This window comes from Octopus sinensis, linkage group LG18 (assembly GCF_006345805.1).
Source record: "Octopus sinensis linkage group LG18, ASM634580v1, whole genome shotgun sequence".
NCBI lineage: Eukaryota > Metazoa > Mollusca > Cephalopoda > Octopoda > Octopodidae > Octopus > Octopus sinensis.
In genome coordinates this window covers 47768438-47787144 of record NC_043014.1, presented here as the reverse complement: position 1 = coordinate 47787144, position 18707 = coordinate 47768438, and the positions used below count along the sequence as shown (strand labels likewise).

Here is an 18707-nt window from a genome sequence, read left to right as displayed (position 1 = left end):
TAACTTTACAAATAAATGCATAAAATTTTGATACAATATAAAGGACATAATGGAAATTATTATGCACAAGTCAAATTTTGCAACATCACTACATCTCACATGAAAAATGACATCACTTAAATGGCAGCCATTTTTGGCTTTGCACACCTGTATCATTTACAAAACTTGCACCACAACACCCTCGAGAGATTTAGACCCCACTTCTCTGATTTCTCTATTGATGTTCTCCTTCAGCTGCACCAGGGTCTCCAGTTTGTTGATGTAAACCTTCTCTTTCAGGTGTCTGGGGAAGGTGAAGGCCAGTTGACATTGCTGTTGTTGGAAATTATTCTCTCTCCAAAGCACTGCCATAGCAACTGCATTGTTTCTCTTGCAGCATGAGCAGTTGCCCCATCTTGCTGGGACCATGTGTGAAGCCTACTTTGAATGGCCTTTCAATGGCCTTCATGTTCCAAAGACTTGACTAGCTCAGATTTTTTCTTCTGGGGATACCTGAAAGAGAAGGTTTATGTCAACAAACCGGTGACCCCGGTGCAACTGAAGAACATCAATAGAGAAATCAGTAAAGTGGGGTCTGAAACTCTTGAGGGTGTTATGGTGCAAGTTTTGGAAAGAGCACGGGCGTGCGAAGCTGCAAATGGTTGGCATTTAAGTGATATCATTTTTCACATGTGGTATTGCAAAATTTGACTTTTACATATTAATTTCCATTATGTCCTTTATATTGTATCAAAGTTTCATGCATTTATTTGTAAAGTTAAGGGAAAGTTATTAAAAATTGAAACTTATCAGTGACTTTTGGGTCACCCAGTATATCATTTTAATGTCCACTCTTCTATGGACAGAATTTAAGGTGAATTTTCTACAACTGGATGGCCTTCTTGTTGCTAACCTTTATCCATTTCCAAGCAAAGTAATATTTCCCTCTGATCAGAAAATGTTTTCAGAGAAGATTGGAAGCTTTTGGGGAAAATATTCAAAAAATTTTGGGGGAAAATTTAAAAAAAATTTTTATGGTAAATTTTAAAAAAATTTTTGTAGAAAATTTTCAGAAATTTCTGTGCAAAATTTTCAAAAATTTTTTTTAAGATTTTAAAAAACTTTTGGGAAAAATTTTCAAAAGATTTTTGGGGAAAATTTTCAAAAAGCTTTTGCAAAAATTTTCGAAAAACCATATAACGAATATGCTCCATAAGCTGAAGTCTATAAACGTCGACATCGTTTCCGGTGAAAATTTTCGAAAAGTTTTTGGGTAAATTTTCGGAAAATTCTTGGTGAAAATTTTCGAATTTTCGGGTAAAATTTGTGGTGAAAATTTTCCTCAAAAATTTTTCAAAAATTTTCACGGAAAACTTTCCCCAAAAATTTTTCGAAAATTTTAGAAAAACTTCTGGGGTGCCAGTGGTGCCAAAATCAAATAGTATGGAAGGCTATCGGTGCCAAAATCACAAAGTATGGAAGGCTAGTGTGGGCAAAATTTTGGAAAAATTTTTGGGGAAATTTTGGGAAAAATTTATATGTGTCTTCTCCTATAGCCTCGGGCCGACCAAAGCCTTGTGAGTGGATTTGGTAGACGGAAACTGAAAGAAGCCCGTCGTATATATGTATATATATATATATATATATGTGCGTGTGTGTTTGTGTTTGTCCCCCTAGCATTGCTTGACAACCGATGCTGGTGTGTTTATGTCTCCGTTACTTAGCGGTTCGGCAAAAGAGACCGATAGAATAAGTACTGGGCTTACAAAAGAATAAGTCCCGGGGTCGAGTTGCTCGATTAAAGGTGGTGCTCCAGCATGGCCACAGTCAGATGATTGAAACAAGTAAAAGAGTATGGAATTGAAATTATGTCCCAGGTACATTTCTCTGGTATTATGTGTGTGGGTCTGTCATACAGGTTAACTCTCACTGGCTCATTCCACCTAATTCTAAATAGGTACCATGTTTTGTGAATTGTAAGCACGTGGGATACAGTAACAACACATTTATTTGAAAAATATTTTAATCTGTATTTACAACCAAAATCTATAAATGTCCAAAAAGTTAATAAATAGTTTAGTAAGACCAAAGAATCAATAAACGGGGAATGATGCAAGAACTGTCCCTCCCAACACCACCACACTTGGACTGGTCAGTTAGTGGCAGAAGCTTCATCTAATTTAATATCATCCAAGTCTATTCTGTCTAATGATTCAGTGGTGAAGATCATGTTCGGATCATTGTCTTGGGGCACCACTTGTGACAGAGGTAGGGAGGATAAATTGACTCTTGTAGGATCCATGGGAAAAGCTATGTTAGATATGCTGGTTGGAGACACATCAGTGGTTGCTTCAGGAAAAGGAGATGCTGTGACGGGGCTTGTCTCAGGAACAAAGGCCAGGGTCTTAGGAGTGGCCTCAGGAACAAAGGCTGGGATATGAGGGGTGGCCTCAGGAACAAAGGCTGGGATATGAGGGGTGGCCTCAGGAACAAAGGCTGGGATATGAGGAGTGGCCTCAGGAACAAAGGCTGGGATATGAGGGGTGGCCTCAGGAACAAAGGCTGGGATATCAGGGGTGGCCTCGGGAACAAAGGCTGGGATATCAGGTGTGGCCTCGGGAACAAAGGCTGGGATATGAGGGGTGGCCTCGGGAACAAAGGCTGGGATATGAGGGGTGGCCTCGGGAACAAAGGCTGGGATATCAGGTGTAGCCTCAGGAACAAAGGCTGGGATATCAGTGTGGCCTCAGGAACAAAGGCTGGGGTCTTAGGGGTTGCCGGGGTCACAGGAGTTGCCTCTGGAACAGAAGCTGGCATGACAGGGGTTGCCTCTGGAACAGAAGCTGACATGACAGGGGTTGCCTCTGGAACAGAAGCTGACATGACAGGGGTTGCCCCAGGAACAAAGGTTGGGGTGACAGGGGTTATCTTAGGAACAGAGGCCGAGGTCTCTGTTGTAGACTCAGGAACACTGGCTGGAATGACAGGAGTCGTCTCAGTTACAGAGGCTGGGGAAATAAGTGCATCCTCTGATGTAGAAGCTGCAGATGTATTAAGGGTTTCCCCTGGCGCAGTGGCTGAGGACATCTCTGGGCTAAGTTCTCTCTTAGTAACTGCGTTTTCAACTTCTCGAGCATTCTGCTGGGATGCTTCTACGTTGGTGTCTTCCAGAGGCGGAAGGTTCATTTCCATTGCTGCTGTTTCCATGACATCATCTTCCTTTTCAGGAAGCAGGTGACTGACTCCCGCTTGGATCAATTCAATATTTAAACTGCCAGGATTTCCCTAAATAACAACAACAAATATTGTGAGAAACATAATCAATGTTGAACTGTAGAAATGAAATTGTAATGATCAGATCTTTCATGGGAGTATTAGCAAAGGGCAGGCGTTATCGTGCAGCAGAAGAACTCCAATGCAGCTGATTAGGTCTTTTCTCTTGAAATTATGTCCCAGGTACATTTCTCTGGTATTATGTGTGTGGGTCTATCATACAGGTTAACTCTCACTGGCTCATTCCACCTAATTCTAAATAGGTACCATGTTTTGTGAATTGTAAGCACGTGGGATACAGTAACAACACATTTATTTGAAAAATATTTTAATCTGTATTTACAACCAAAATCTATAAATGTCCAAAAAGTTAATAAATAGTTTAGTAAGACCAAAGAATCAATAAACGGGGAATGATGCAAGAACTGTCCCTCCCAACACCACCACACTTGGACTGGTCAGTTAGTGGCAGAAGCATCATCTAATTTAATATCATCCAAGTCTATTCTGTCTAATGATTCAGTGGTGAAGATCCCTAAACTCAGGCGATAGATTGTTTAGTAATTCAAATGTTAGTGCAGTTAATTGTAATGAATTCCCTAGGTACAACACACACACACACACCTGGCTGACAGCTGGTTTCCATCTCATGGTCGAGTGGTTATTAGTGGGCCATGTCAGATACAGATATTGGAACTAATCAATTGATAGTGGTGGTAGAGAGGAATTATTGTCTTTCAAATTTAAGTATTTTGATATTTTGAAAGATTAACCCTTTAGCATTTAAACCGACCATATCTGGCCCAAATATTCTATGCGTCCCCAAAGTCCATCCCCACCTCACCGTGGTGGGGACGCTGGCAATGGGTAGTGTCAGAACTATGCCGTCGGGAACTTCGGTTCCTGGTAGGGCCACCCAAGACGGATTGGTCTGACACCGAGTGGTATTAGGGCTACAACCCGGCAGACGGGGCTCTGGTGAAAATCCTCAAAGTGTCTGCTTCGGCAACCGGCGGCTCCTCGGTCGTTCTGCCCCTGCGTCTGTGGACAATCTGTGGCAAACAGGATGTCTCCACATGCGGGATTGTTGGGGACCGCTTGTCAAATCCACATATTCCCACGAAACTTCTTCCACGAATTCTCAATGGCGAATACAATGCCTCGGGTTGGGTGGGTGGAAGAAGACGACTCAACCCGCCCAGGGTGAATGTCACCACAATCAATCAAAATCAAACCAAATATTCTTTCTGTTTTTCCTTCAAACTGGCTTCTCACACTAACCCTACAGTGTCATTCTAAAAGTAAACACTCACATCATTGAAATTTTGAAGGTGCCAGATGGGTCTGGCAAACGGCCACGATCGGATGGTGCTTTTTACGTGTCACCGGCACGGGGGCCAGGTGAGGCTGGCACCCCGAAAGGATGAAAGGCATATTTTGAATTACATATATATGGGGAAACAAAAATCTTTAAAGTGTTTAGGGCCTCTATGGGTCTTAATCTGGCCCAGGTTTTAGCTCATATAAAACTCGGAAGAACAAAGGTAGATACTTGGTTTTAAGTGGTATGGAATTCATTTTGGAGTAAGTGCAATTTTGTTCTTATCAAAGGCTGCCCAACCAGCTCTGATTCTATGGTCCACAACTATCATTCCTTTGTTTTTTGGAGAGAGTTCGTGTCCAAGGTAGACGGAATACTCAGCCAGCTCCATGTTAATTTCATGGGTTGGTTTTCCCATTCTAGGTGTTTCTGAGTTAGTGAGCATGTGTATGTGTGTATATATGAATATGTAGAGCTTTGGTGTTGGAGAAGACATTTGCGGATTCCATGGACAGCGAGGCTCCCCAATGGAGAAGTTCTTAAGCAGATCAGGCCGAAAATGTCGCTAGAAGCTGGGATCACCAAGCGTAGATTGGCATATTTCGGTCATATTATGCGGAGAGAATCCATGGAGAAGGACATCATGCTCGAAATGGTCAGTGGCAATAGAGGAAGAGGCCGACCAAGAACTCGCTGGCTTGACACCCTCAGGAGTGATACCGGAATGGACATGGCCAATCTGAAGGAAGCGGCCCAGGATAGAACTGACTGGAGGACACTGATCCATGAAAGAACAAGAGTTGACTCCAAATGAGTGGATAGAGAGAGAGATGTGGATATGTTTTTGGTTGTATGAGTGTGTGTGTGTGAACGTGTGCGCTAGTGCCAGTTATATACCTGTATGTGTACAAAAGTGCCTAGGATGCTTGTATGAGAGTAAATGCAAAAGTGTGTACAATTGGCACATAAGAGAACCATCCGAACGTGGCCGTTGCCAGCACCGCCCTGACTGGCCTCCGTGCCAGTGGCACGTAAAAAGCACCATCCAATTGTGGCCATTGCCAGCTCGTCTGGGCCCCGTGCGGGTGGCACGTAAAAAGCACCCACTACACTCACAGAGTGGTTGGTGTTAGGAAGGGCATCCAGCTGTAGAAACACTGCCAGATCAGACTGGGCCTGGCGCAGCCTACTGGCTCCCCAGACCCCAGTTGAACCGTCCAACCCATGCTAGCATGGAAAACGGATGTTAAATGATGATGATGATGAATTGGAACCTTCATCACTGAAACCCAAAGGCATCAATTTACATTTCATCTGACAATGATGTGGTGGCTAATCTCTGGCACCATCATCCAGAGGGTGTAACTTAGATGGATACTTACCATTGATGTGAGGTCAACAATCGTCAGTCCCAGTGTCTGAGCCAGGTGTGACGGGGGAAACAATGTCAACATACATTTCTGTACATAAGGCAGAAAATGGTTGGTGTAGACTTGAAGCAGGTGTTGGAAATGGTCAGTCTCGGTGTTGCTTAATGTACTTTCTTCCGCCCTGGACATAAGAAAGGAAAATAGTGACTTTAACAATGTTAGCATACAGAGGAATTTGATCAGAAACTGTAGCAGGGTTGGAGGAGGTGAGATTGTGTGGTGTTCAGACCTTTCTGAAAATGAAATTAATAATAGGTGCAGGAGTGGCTGTGTGGTAAGTAGCTTGCTTATGAACCCCATGGTTCTGGGTTCAGTCCCACTGTGTGGCACCTTCTACTATAGCCTCGGGCCGACCAAAGCCTTGTGAGTGGATTTGGTAGACGGAAAATGAAAGAAGCCCGTTGTATATATGTATATGTGCTGCTATATATATATATATGTGTGTGTGTGTGTGTGTGTGTGTGTGTGTATGAGGGGGTGCTGAAAAACTCCTGACTTTATGGGTGTTGTGAAAGGACTGGTTGGAAGGGCCCAACGTTCTGAGTCTTTTACAGGGCTTAGAAAAACTGAAGGACCGCTGCAATGAGTGTGTGAATCTGAGAGGGGAATATGTTGAATAAAATCATAATTAACAGATCCTCCTGCGTTTACTTTTACCCAAAACCAGGAACTTTCCAGCAGCCCCTTGTAATAGAGCAACTGTCAACTTACCGATGAAACGACAATATGACATCATTGACCTTTAATAAAGACTTCTCCAGTTTGTCGGTGATGTCACAGGCCAAAGAGATTGGCAGACACAAGCGTAAATCGTTAAAGGCAGTCAACACATGGTTACAATAATTAGCCAAAGGTTGAAAATCCAGGAGAACTGAAGGCGGGTATAACTGACCAGGCTGAAATACAAAGTAGACAGAGGTAATGGTCAAATACAGATTGTTATTATTAGAATGGCAAGGCAGCAAGCTGGCAGAATCGTTAGCACGCAGGGTGAAATGCTTAGCAGTATTCTATAATAATGATAATGAAATTATTGTATACAGGGCTCAGGTGCACCACAACTTGTCAGAGTATATGCAGTAATGTACAAATGTCTGGAAAGCGAACAATGCATGAGTCAGATACATCCTTGTGTGTGTATGGAGGGGAGAAAATCGGGTGTAGTGTTGGCGAATCTCAGGAAGCATGGAAGTTTTGAAGGATGCAGTGCTCCGACAACTAACAACTGATGCCGGCAGTTTGTTCCATGCTTCAGCAACTCTCAGCGTGGAAAAATGTTTCCTAAAGTCATGGGAGCTGTGCTGTTTTCTGACTTTGTAAACATGTCCATGGGTGTTAGATGGGTGGAGTTTGAAAAGGTGCTCAGAGTTATTGTTTGTAAGATGGTTAATAATTTTATGGGTGTCTGCCAAGTCAGCTGCCAGACGTCGGAGTTTCAATGTGTCCACATTCTGAGTTCAAACTGCATCGAGGTTGACTTTACCTTTCATCTTTTTGGGGTCAATAAATTAAGTACCAGTTGAGTACTGGGGTTGATGTAATCGACTATCCCCCTCCCCCAAATTTCAGGCCTTGTGCCTATAACTGAAAGGATTATTAGAATAGCAAGCAAGCAGAATCGTTAGTGCATCAGACAAAATACTTATTGGCATTCCACTTGGTTGTGTACAATCTGGGTCCAAATGCTGCCAAGGTTGACGTTGCCTTTCATCCTTTCAGGGTCGATAAAATAAGTATCAGTTGCACACTGGGGTGAGATAGAGGTGTCGATGTAATTGATTTACCCCCCCCCCCTTCCCTAAATATTATCGGCCTTGTGCCCAAGCTACAAAGGCAGCAGTGAGCTGGTAGAATCATGCTGGAGCTAATGCTTTGCCGGGATTTCTTCTGGCTTTACATGTTGAACCCAAATTCTGCTGAGACCGACCTTGCCTTTCATCCTGCCAGAATCAATAAAAATAAAAGGCGGCGAGCTGGCAGAAACGTTAGCACACCGAGCGAAATGCTTAGTGGTATTTTGTCTGCCGCTACGTTCTGAGTTCAAATTCCGCCGAGGTCGACTTTGCCTTTCATCCTTTTGGGGTTGATTAAATAAAATAAGTACCAGTTATGCACTGGGGTCGATATAATCGACTTAATCCGTTTGTCTGTCCTTGTTTGTCCTCTCTGTGTTTAGCCCCTTGTGGGTAAGAAAGAAATAGGTATTTTGTCTGCCACTACGTTCTGAGTTCAAATTCCGCCGAGGAGGACTTTGCCTTTCATCCTTTCAGGGTCGATAAATTAAGTACCAGTTACGCACTGGGGTCGATTTAATACCTATGTCTTTCCTTGTTTGTCCCCTCTGTGTTTAGCCCCTTGTGGGTAATAAAGAAATAGGTATTTTGTCTGCCGCTACGTTCTGAGTTCAAATTCCACCGAGGTTGACTTTGCCTTTCATCCTTTCGGGGTCGATAAATTAAGTACCAGTTACGCACTGGGGTCGATATAATCGACTTAATCCATTTGTCTGTCCTTGTTTGTCCCCTCTGTGTGTAGCCCCTTGTGGGCAGTAAAGAAATAAGAATCAATAAAATATGTACCAGTTGAGCACCGGCATTGACGTTATTGATTAGCTCCCCGACCTCTTCCCAACTGCCAAAAGTTCAAACCTTTTGTGCTTATAACAGAAAGAATTATTATTATTACCATTATTTTTATTTTAACGCAGTTGAATTGGCAGAATCGGTAAAGCATCAGAGAAAATGCTTTTGCAGTAGTTCTTTTAGCTCTTTACATTCTGATTTCAAATCCTGGTTTGGTTCAATTTGCTGAGGTCAATAAAATACAGTTTCACCAAGTATTTGGGTTTGGTGCTTTCCTTCAAAGCTGCTGACTTTGTGCCAGGCAAAATGCTTAGTGGCAATTCATCCAGCCTTACATTCTAAGTTCAAATTCTGCCAAGCTCAGCCTTTTGGGGTTGACAAAATAAGCACCGGTTGAGTACTGGGGTCAAGGTAATTGACTAACACTCTCCCCAAAATTTTGGGCCTTGTGCATATGGCAGAAAAGGACCATTATTTTTATCATCATTATCAAGGCAGTGAGCTGGCAGGATTATTTATTTCGCCTGTTCTTACACTCCGAGTTCAAATTCTGAGGTTGACTTTGCCTTTCATCCTTTTAGGGGTCGATGAAATAAGTACCAGTTGAACACTGGGGTAGATGTGATCATCTTACCCCATCCCCACAAATTTCAGGCACAGGGCCTGAAATTTGTGGGGATCAGTAGAAAGGATTATTATTATTATTATTGTCATAAACCAGTTCAAAGAAGGCTTTTATTACCTTCACCATAGTGAAGGTGGAGGTATTGTTTTCAGTTGTGTTTGTTTGTTTGTTTGTCCGTGGGTAAGATCTCTCAAGAGCCTTTGGATTTGGATGAAACTTTCAGGGATGTTTGGCTTCGTGACTGGCACAAACTAAATAGATTTTGGGATCTATCCGGTAGCGGACAATGATCCTGGATTAATTTCCTTAATTCTTTTTTACTTAATTTTTGAGAGCAATCGGGTTCATTTTTAGTATTCTTGTTTGTGAGAGCAGTTGAGTTTATTTCAGATATTCTCATTTCAAAAATCATCTCTGGCTAATCGTTGAGAGGACCTTGGTGTTGCCTTGGTGAAGGTTTGCACTCTCTGAGTGCTCTTGTTCAAACTTTATTTCTGCTTGGCGTCTAATCCATTAATCATGGCTGTCCAATGATTAAGATGCATTGTTAGGTAAAGACAGTATCCATCTAACAATGTCATTCGACACTATGCCACATTTTCATACACAATACAAAATATTTTTATCTATTACTAGCAGTATCGCCCGGCGTTGCTCGGGTTTGTAAGGGAAATAACTATATAAGCATTTTTAGAGAGTTATAGCCAAAAAATAACAAAAAAATAGCAAAACAAATGCATTAAAAATGGAAAAAAAAAATTATGGTAAATTTTTTTTAAAATCGTTGACTCATCGTAGACATTTTTAGAGAGTTACTTCCCTTATATAATAGCGAAAAAAAAGCATTAAAATGGAAAAAAATGATGGTAAATTATTTTTAAAATCGTAGACTCATCGTAGACGCGCGCTAATACCCAGAAGGGCTCGATATGAATAACGACTATAAGATACCCGCTTTTGGTTACACTGCACCGCAAAATGTGGGAGTAGTTAGGAATCTAAATCATAGGAGACAGACACACAACTTGACTTTTATATATAAAGATTTACTATTGTAGAAAGGAATTAATGATAGGATATTATAATTCATACCAATTATTATTATTAACTATACCAATACATACAGACTAAATTAAATAATATATTTTCTGCTCTGTATGGAGATAGATACATGTGGCATTAATTAATTTCTCCAATAATATCAATTAATTTATGTGAAATGATTACGACTGAGAATAGGAACCAGATCACAAGAATAAGTTGTTTAATGAGGTGAAAAGTGTTACCTGGGTTGACATGTTGTATGCAAGACCTCCAGTAAATGTTAAACCCATCAGATTGTAAGACTGCATCATTTCAGAGAACCTGGCAGATAATAATGTAGAAAAGATATTATTGAGATCATGTAGAGATAGTGGAGAGTTTATGGTATACGATGGTACATAAATTATGAAGAGATATTACATGGATAATACTCAGAAAAAAAAGAGATTTTAAAAGCTGGTAGCTCCTCAGTTAATAAAGCAGTTGCTAGTGAGGTCTTTTAAGGTTAATACAATGACAAATGTGGGGTTTGTAAAGTGGCAGATTGTTGCTCATCATCATCATCATCGTTTAACGTCCGTTTTCCATGCTAACACGGGTTGGATGGTTCGACTGGGGTCTGGAAAGCCAGGGGCTGCACCAGGCTCCAGTCTGATCTGGCAGTGTTTCTACAGCTGGATGCCCTTCCTAACGCCAACCACTCCACGAGTGTAGTGGGTGCTTTTTACGTGCCACCTGCACAGGTGCCAGGGGAGTCTGGCATCAGCCACGATCGGATGGTGCTTTTTATGTGCCACCGGCACAGAAGCCAGTCGAGGCAGCGCTGGCATCGGCCACGTTCGGATGGTGCTTTTTATGTGCCACCGGCACAGGTATCACAACTACTATTTCCATTGATATTTATTTCGATGTTCATGTACTTGACTCAATAGGTCTCCTCAAGCACTGGTCAATATAATCTACTGGACATCATACAACCTCAAATACAACACAACACCAACAACACACAATGCAACATTACCACCTTCACAACAATCACATACAACCTCAGATAACATGTCCTAACACAAACAGTAAAACACTATATGTATGATATTGCCATCATCATCCTTTTAACATCAATTTTTCATGCTTGCATAGGTCAGATTTATTGAGACAGATTTTCTATGGCTGGATGCCCTTCCTGTTGCCAACCCTTACCTGTTTCCAAGCTTTTTATGTGGCACCAGCACCAGTGCTTTTTATCTGATACCATCACTGAATCACCGACAGGGGTCACCAATTACTTTGCAAGACAAAGTCATTTCCATTTTTTTACTGAAGAAGTTTATAATTGGAAGACAGTAGAAATGAGGGAGGGGGTATTCTGATGTAGATAATACATTGGAGACCCCCCTTCGGTCATGAATGACCATGGGATTACACCTAGAAAGTTACCCTCCGAGGCACAAGTCAGGGCAAGATTGTTTGTGGAAGGCCTCCCCTCTCCACACCACTGATGTTATCCAAGGGAAAGACAAAGGGGCCAATACAGCCTGGCACCCATGACGTCGCAACTCAATTCTACAGCTGAGTGAACTGGAGCAACGTGAAATAAAGTGTCTTGCTCAAGAACACAACACACAGCCTGGTCCAGGAATCGAACTCACAACCTCGCAATTGTAAGCTCTACGCTCTAACCACTGAGCCACACGCCTTCACCAGATAATACATAACGCATCAATAAATTAGATGATGAGGTGACTCACCCTCCTGAATGACCCTCTATGTGATCACCCGACCAGCTAGAAATTGCAACAAAATCTTAACCATAATGTCAAAAAATGAAGAACATATTGTTAATAAGGTCTGTGAAATAAAAAAACTAAAGATGAAAGAGTGGATGGTCATGGTTGGGATGCTTTTCTTTATAAGATCAGGGCTAATTTGGAACTAAATAACAACAACCACTTCATTTAAAACAGCCACGGCCACAATGGTGAAGGTAGAGCTCTTTTACTTGTTTCAGTCATTTGACTGCGGCCATGCTGGAGCACTGCCTTTAATCGAGCAACTCGACCCCGGGACTTATTCTTTTGTAAGCCCAGTACTTATTCTATCGGTCTCTTTTGCCGAACTGCTAAGTAACGGAGACATAAACACACCAGCATCGGTTGTCAAGCTATGCTAGGGGGACAAACACAGACACGCATATATATATATATATATATATATATATATATATATATATATACACATATATACGACGGGCTTCTTTCAGTTTCCATCTACCAAATCCACTCACAAGGCTTTGGTCGGCCCGAGGCTATAGTAGAAGACACTTGCCCAAGGTGCCACGCAGTGAGACTGGACCCGGAACCATGTGGTTGGTAAGCAAGCTACTTACCACACAGCCACTCCTGCGCCTGGGAGTAATATCTCGTTATTTCACTGTCTCCATAGAACCAGTTGAGTTGTGGGGTAAATGTGATCAACTTACCCCATCACCACAAATTTCAGGCCCTGTGCCTGAAATTTGTGGGGACCATTTGAAAGGATTATTATTATTATTATTATCATAAACCAGTTCAAAGAAGGCTTTTATTACCTCCACCTTAGAGAAGGAATATACAACATCATATACCACTACAACCACACCATCACATCCACTACACTACACCACCACACAACCAACACCAACACTACAACCTAGACAGTAAAAGACTCACTTCTTGTTTGCATTGTTGAGTGTCGTTTGAAACGAGTTGAGCGCAGCCGAGTAGAATATTGGCACCAAGAGACTGCGGAAGTCAGCCCCTATACGGCTAAAGGACAGACTGAAGTACATACACTGACCAACCAGGGAGTCTAGACGACCTCCAACACCTTTGGACAGGTCACTCTCCAGAGTGCTGAGGAACTGGTTCACCTAAAGATAATAAAAGATCATCATCATCATCATCATCATAACCACTACCATCGACAAATACATAAAAAAAGATATTTGTAGTATATATGAGTGTTTTATTTCTCTATTTCCCCAATCATAGGTCATAGGCCCATCCGTGCTCTATTATCATGGTCAGACAATTATTGTCTTCTTTCTTTCTTTTTCTCTTTCTTTTTACTTGTTTCAGTCATTTTGACTGCGGCCATGCTGGAGCACCGCCTCTAGTTGAGCAAATCGACCCCGGGACTTATTCTTTGTAAGCCCAGTACTTATTCTATCGGTCTCTTTTGCCGAACCGCTAAGTGACGGGGGACGTAAACACACCAGCATCGGTTGTCAAGCGATGTTGGGGGGACAAACACAGACACACAAACATATACACACATACATACATATATATATATATATATATATACAGAACGCCATGTTGGATCGTTAGCCCCTACACGCAATTTTTTTCTCTCCTTGTTTCTTTTCTGTGTATCTTTCTGTCGAAGAGCGTAGGCTCGAAACATAAAAGACTTGTTTTATTTCTATTCCTGAGTGCCATACTAATACAATTGTTTGTTTGTACTCCACCTGCCTTCGTCTTTTGTTTATTTTCGTAAACCTTCTCGTTATATATATACATATATACGACAGGCTTCTTTCAGTTTCCGTCTAGCAAATCCACTCACAAGGCATTGGTCGGCCCGAGGCTGTAGCAGAAGACACTTGCCCAAGATGCCACGCAGTGGGACTGAACCCGGAACCATGTGGTTGGTAAGCAAGCTACTTACCACACAGCCACTCCTGCGCCTGTTATTTAACTCAGTGATATTTATATTAATATTGGTTTCACATTTTGGCACAAGGCCAGCAGTCTCAGGTGAAGAGAAGAAAGTCTTTTACATTAACCCCAGTGATCAACTGGTACTTATTTTATTGACCCTGAAAGGATGAAAAGCAAAGTCGACCTTGGCAGAATTTGAACCCAGAATGTAACAACAGACGAAATGCCATTAAGCATTTTACCTGACATGTAAATGATTCTGCCAGCTAGCTACCTTGATATTTACATTAATAATAAATATTAACAGCAGGAGTGGCTGTGTGGTAAGTAGCTTGCTAACCAACCACATGGTTCCGGGTTCAGTCCCACTGCGTGGCACCTTGGGCAAGTGTCTTCTACTATAGCCCCGGGCCGACCAATGCCTTGTGAGTGGATTTGGTAGACGGAAACTGAAAGAAGCCTGTTGTATATATGTATACATATATATATATATGTGTGTGTGTGTGTTTGTGTGTCTGTGTTTGTCCCCCTAGCATTGCTTGACAACCGATGCTGGTGTGTTTACATCCCCCGTCACTTAGCGGTTCGGCAAAAGAGACCGATAGAATAAGTACTGGGCTTACAAAGAATAAGTCCCGGGGTCGAGTTGCTCGATTAAAGGCGGTGCTCCAGCATGGCCGCAGTCAAATGACTGAAACAAGTAAAAGAGTAAAAGAGAGTAAAGAGCTGTTCATAACACTTCATGTCTTATAAAAACATCAGTTGATGCTGTCAGCAAGGATTCAAATACAGATTTGGTTATTTTCAATGTCATACATCATCATCATCATCGTTTAACGTTTGCTTTCCATGCTAGCATGGGTTGGATGATTTGACTGAGGTCTGGCGAACCAGATGGCTGTACCAGACTCCATTCTGATCTGGCTGAGTTTCTACAGCTGGATGCCTGTCCTAATGCCGACCACTCCGAGAGCGTAGTGGGTGCTTTTACGTACCACCGGCACGAGGGCCCGTCAGGCGGTACTGGCAATGGCCACGCTCAAATGGTGCGTTTTATGTGCCACCTGCACAGGAGCCAGTCCAGCGGCACTGGCAATGACCTTGCTCAAATGTTTTTTTCACGCGCCACCAGCACAAATGCTAGTAGGTCGACGCAGAATAATAATAATAATAATAATTTTGGGAACTGGTATATTGTCTCAAGACTAGCTGAATGGAGAGTTCCTTTAGAAATAGCATCATGACTATAACTGTTCTTTAGATCTGTTGGTAAAAGGCACAAATGGTAAATAGTTTATTCTACTAGTAACACAACTGATTGCAGGTCAGTCTGTGAACAAAGCAGAGAGAAGCACTAGTCTTTAGAAGGCAGAGTCAGTAAGAGAAGGCTTTGTAAAGAAGTGCCAGGCTGGTGAAGAGAGTTGTGCCTTAGTGGCTCTAATGCTTCTATAGAGAGTTGTGCCTTGTGGCTCTGGTGCTTCTATAGAGAGTTGTGCCTTAGTGGTTCTGGTGCTTCTATCGAAGCATTAGAGGCACAACTCTCTATAGAAGCATTAGAGCCACTAAGGCACAACTCTCCAGCCTGTAGAAGCCAGAGTTATTGAGACAGGGATCTGGATAATGGACAATCTGCTGTAGAGCACAAGAGTGAATCTACTCTTTTGTTTATAATATTGTGCAATTGGAACAGTTCATTATCTAACTCAGTCCATTTCTTGCATAAAATTATACGGAACATTCATTTGAGAACACGAGCGGTTTGAACCCGTGGCACAAAACACTAAATAATTTTAAATGAAAAAAGAGTTGCATACAGAGGAAAGTAGGCAGAATGAGTTACTGTGGCCAGATTCTGGAATAGCCAAGTAAATAAATCACAAAAGTCAAATATGTCAGTGGGAGTTTGCCGTGTCATAAATGCAGTTTTAAGTTTTAAGGCGGCGAGCTGGCAAAAACGGTAGCACGCCGGGCGAAATGCGTAGCCATATTTCGTCTGCCGTTACGTTCTGAGTTCAAATTCCGCCGAGGTCGACTTTGCCTTTCATCCTTTCGGGGTCGATTAAATAAGTACCAGTTACGCACTGGGGGTCGATGTAATCGACTTAATCCGTTTGTCTGTCCTTGTTTGTCCCCTCTGTGTTTAGCCCTTTGTGGGTAGTAAAGAAAGAAAAAATGCAGTTTTGAGTTTATCTTTATCATCCAGTTGATACACTAACAACTGTGTACACCCCAATACCACCCCCACCCCGCCCACATCTGCAAGAGTGTCACTTACCTTGAGTGTGAGCCAGCTATAGAAAGGTGAGGAATGTTGGAGGAGGTCGTCGCGTGGTGCTGCTGCTGCTGATGATGATGTCATAAGTGTGTCGTCATCAGAGAAGATGGCACGGTACTGTGTTATGATGTCGAATAGGTGGACGCGACTCGCTTCGATTATCTTGGTGATGTGGACATATGCTGGACAAGAGAACAGTACATGAGGGACGGTAGTTGTAGTGTCGTTATAGTGTTAGCTGCAGTGTTAGTTACAATGGTAATTACAGCGTAAACTGCAACGGCAATTATAGTGTAAGCTGCAGTGGTAATACAGTGTAAGCTGCAGTGGTAATATAGTATAAATTGCAGTGGTAATACAGTGTTAGCTGTAGTGGTAACACTAAGTTGCAGAGTGCAAACTGCAGTGGTAAAACAGCATAAGCTGCAGTGGTAATACAGTGTAAGCTGCAGTGGTAATATAGTATAAATTGCAGTGGTAATACAGTGTTAGCTGTAGTGGTAACACTATGTTGCAGAGTGCAAACTGCAGTGGTAAAACAGTGTAAGCTGCAGTGGTAATACAGCATAAGCTGCAGTGGTAATAGTGTAAGCTGCAGTGGTAATACAGTGTAAGCTGCAGTGGTAATACAGTGTAAGCTGCAGTGGTAATATAGTATAAATTGCAGTGGTAATACAGTGTTAGTTGTAGTGGTAACACTAAGTTGCAAAGTGCAAACTGCAGTGGTAAAACAGTGTAAGCTGCAGTGGTAATACAGTGTAAGCTGTAGAGGCAATATAATACACAGACTGTCAAAGTTCTGAATGTATTGTGGTCCTAATTCAGGTATTTTCAGTCTGTTACCTATTAACAGTGTTATGAAAAAAACATTCGAGTGAGGTCGTTGCCAGTGCCGCTGGACTGGTTCCTGTGCAGATAGCACATAAAAAGCACCATTTGAGCATGGCTGTTGCCAGTACTGCCTGAATGGCTCTCGTGCCGGTGGCATGTAAAAGCACCCATTACATTCTCGGAGTGATTGGCGTTAGGAAGGGCATCCAGCTATAAAAACTCACAGATCAGAATGGAGTCTGGTGCAGCCATCTGGTTTGCCAGTCCTCAGTCAAATCGTCCAACCCATGCTAGCATGGAAAGTGGATGCTAAACGATGATGATGATGATGGTGGTGTCTTCCTAAATCAACTGATCAAGCTGTATCGTGTGGAGGTAGCTATTTAGGAGATTTGTATACTGTTAGAGTAACTGAGTTTACTACTGGATGTCTAGCCTTCTGCTAACTATGAAGTGACAAGTGGTGGGGAAGAGTGAAACCTGTTTATCGGTCAGGTAGCCTGAGGCAGTAATGTGTGAAGCGATGACAATACACACCCCAAACATCAGCCAATTAACCCTTTAGTGTTCGCATTATTCTGCCAAAATTAATGCTTTTTCATCTACATTGATTTGAGCTAATCATGCATTATCTTGTAGCTATGAGATTTTAATGAGGTAGCTGTTGATTTTTTAAACGATATTGTAGGGTTGGTGTGAGAGACCAGATCTGGCCAGTTTGAACATAAAACAGGCAGAATACTTTTGGCCGGATATGGCCGGTTTAAATGCTAAAGGGTTAAAAGACTTTACAGCTACAACCAACCTCTGTTGGTGAGTGAGAGTTTGAGTGCGGAGCAGCTTACCGTCATCTGTTGGGATTCCATCAATGATACACTGGAACCATGCATCGCGAGCCTGAGGAAATACAAAAGAATAGATTAGGGAACCAGAGATGTAACTACATTAACAACAGTGTAGCAATTCCAAAATTACTCATTAAAAGTCTACCAATATTTAGTCTACACATACAGAGCTGAAACTAGATGAAATAAAATAAAAATAAAAATACACACACAATAGCCAACAACACCCATTTGACAGCAAAGTTACATCATATAGCATTGTTACACTGTGACACATCATGTGTGTTACAATACTGTCATCCACATGGGCTACAATACTCGTCGCATGACATGAGTTACAACAGTCACACTATGTGACAAAATTGTCACACCACATGATACAGCTCTGTCACAGTTTGTGTTTCAATACTCTCATATCACATGCACACCATGTTACAATCCTGTGTTACAGTAAAATTCCAACGATACACAGACACAAGACACACTGACCTGCAAAAATTTGATGCGTAGTTCAGCCTCTGAAAAGACATCCATCCTTCTTAAATAACCAATGACTCTTAGACAAAGAGGCAGTTGGATGTTGGTCCGCAGTTGTTGGATTAACTGATTCAACATCAGCTGTGTTGATCCTTTCACTTCGTCAACGATGCTCTGTGAGAGTAAAACATGTGAAGTAATTAGGGGTGTGAATCCTTATATTTCATCAATGATACCCTTTAAAACATCAAGTAATGAATATTACACACTATTGGTCAGGGGTTCCAAAAGGGGTCTCAAGGAGTAGCGTCCCTACCTTCCTGA

The 18707-nt window shown here is 42.0% G+C and overlaps 1 protein-coding gene across 2 annotated transcripts in view; it reads right to left on the bottom strand.

Annotated features, from left to right (window-relative positions):
• Nucleotides 1–1969: 1969 nt before the first annotated feature.
• The window catches only part of LOC115221525 (conserved oligomeric Golgi complex subunit 8), a 28876-nt gene continuing 12138 nt past the window's right edge, over nucleotides 1970–18707 (bottom strand). The window contains exons 6-15 of one of the 2 annotated variants that reach the window (XM_036511003.1): nucleotides 18396–18557; nucleotides 17907–17958; nucleotides 16231–16412; nucleotides 12963–13162; nucleotides 10497–10575; nucleotides 6715–6899; nucleotides 5956–6124; nucleotides 2875–3264; nucleotides 2725–2841; nucleotides 1970–2692 (exon numbers count right to left, since the gene is read on the bottom strand). In XM_036511003.1, coding sequence (XP_036366896.1) covers nucleotides 2132–2692; nucleotides 2725–2841; nucleotides 2875–3264; nucleotides 5956–6124; nucleotides 6715–6899; nucleotides 10497–10575; nucleotides 12963–13162; nucleotides 16231–16412; nucleotides 17907–17958; nucleotides 18396–18557 — 2097 coding nt within the window. In that variant the 3' untranslated portion in view covers nucleotides 1970–2131. Of the gene's footprint in view, nucleotides 2693–2724; nucleotides 3265–5955; nucleotides 6125–6714; nucleotides 6900–10496; nucleotides 10576–12962; nucleotides 13163–16230; nucleotides 16413–17906; nucleotides 17959–18395; nucleotides 18558–18707 lie in introns of both variants that reach the window. The other variant, XM_036511002.1, reaches the window with a different exon arrangement.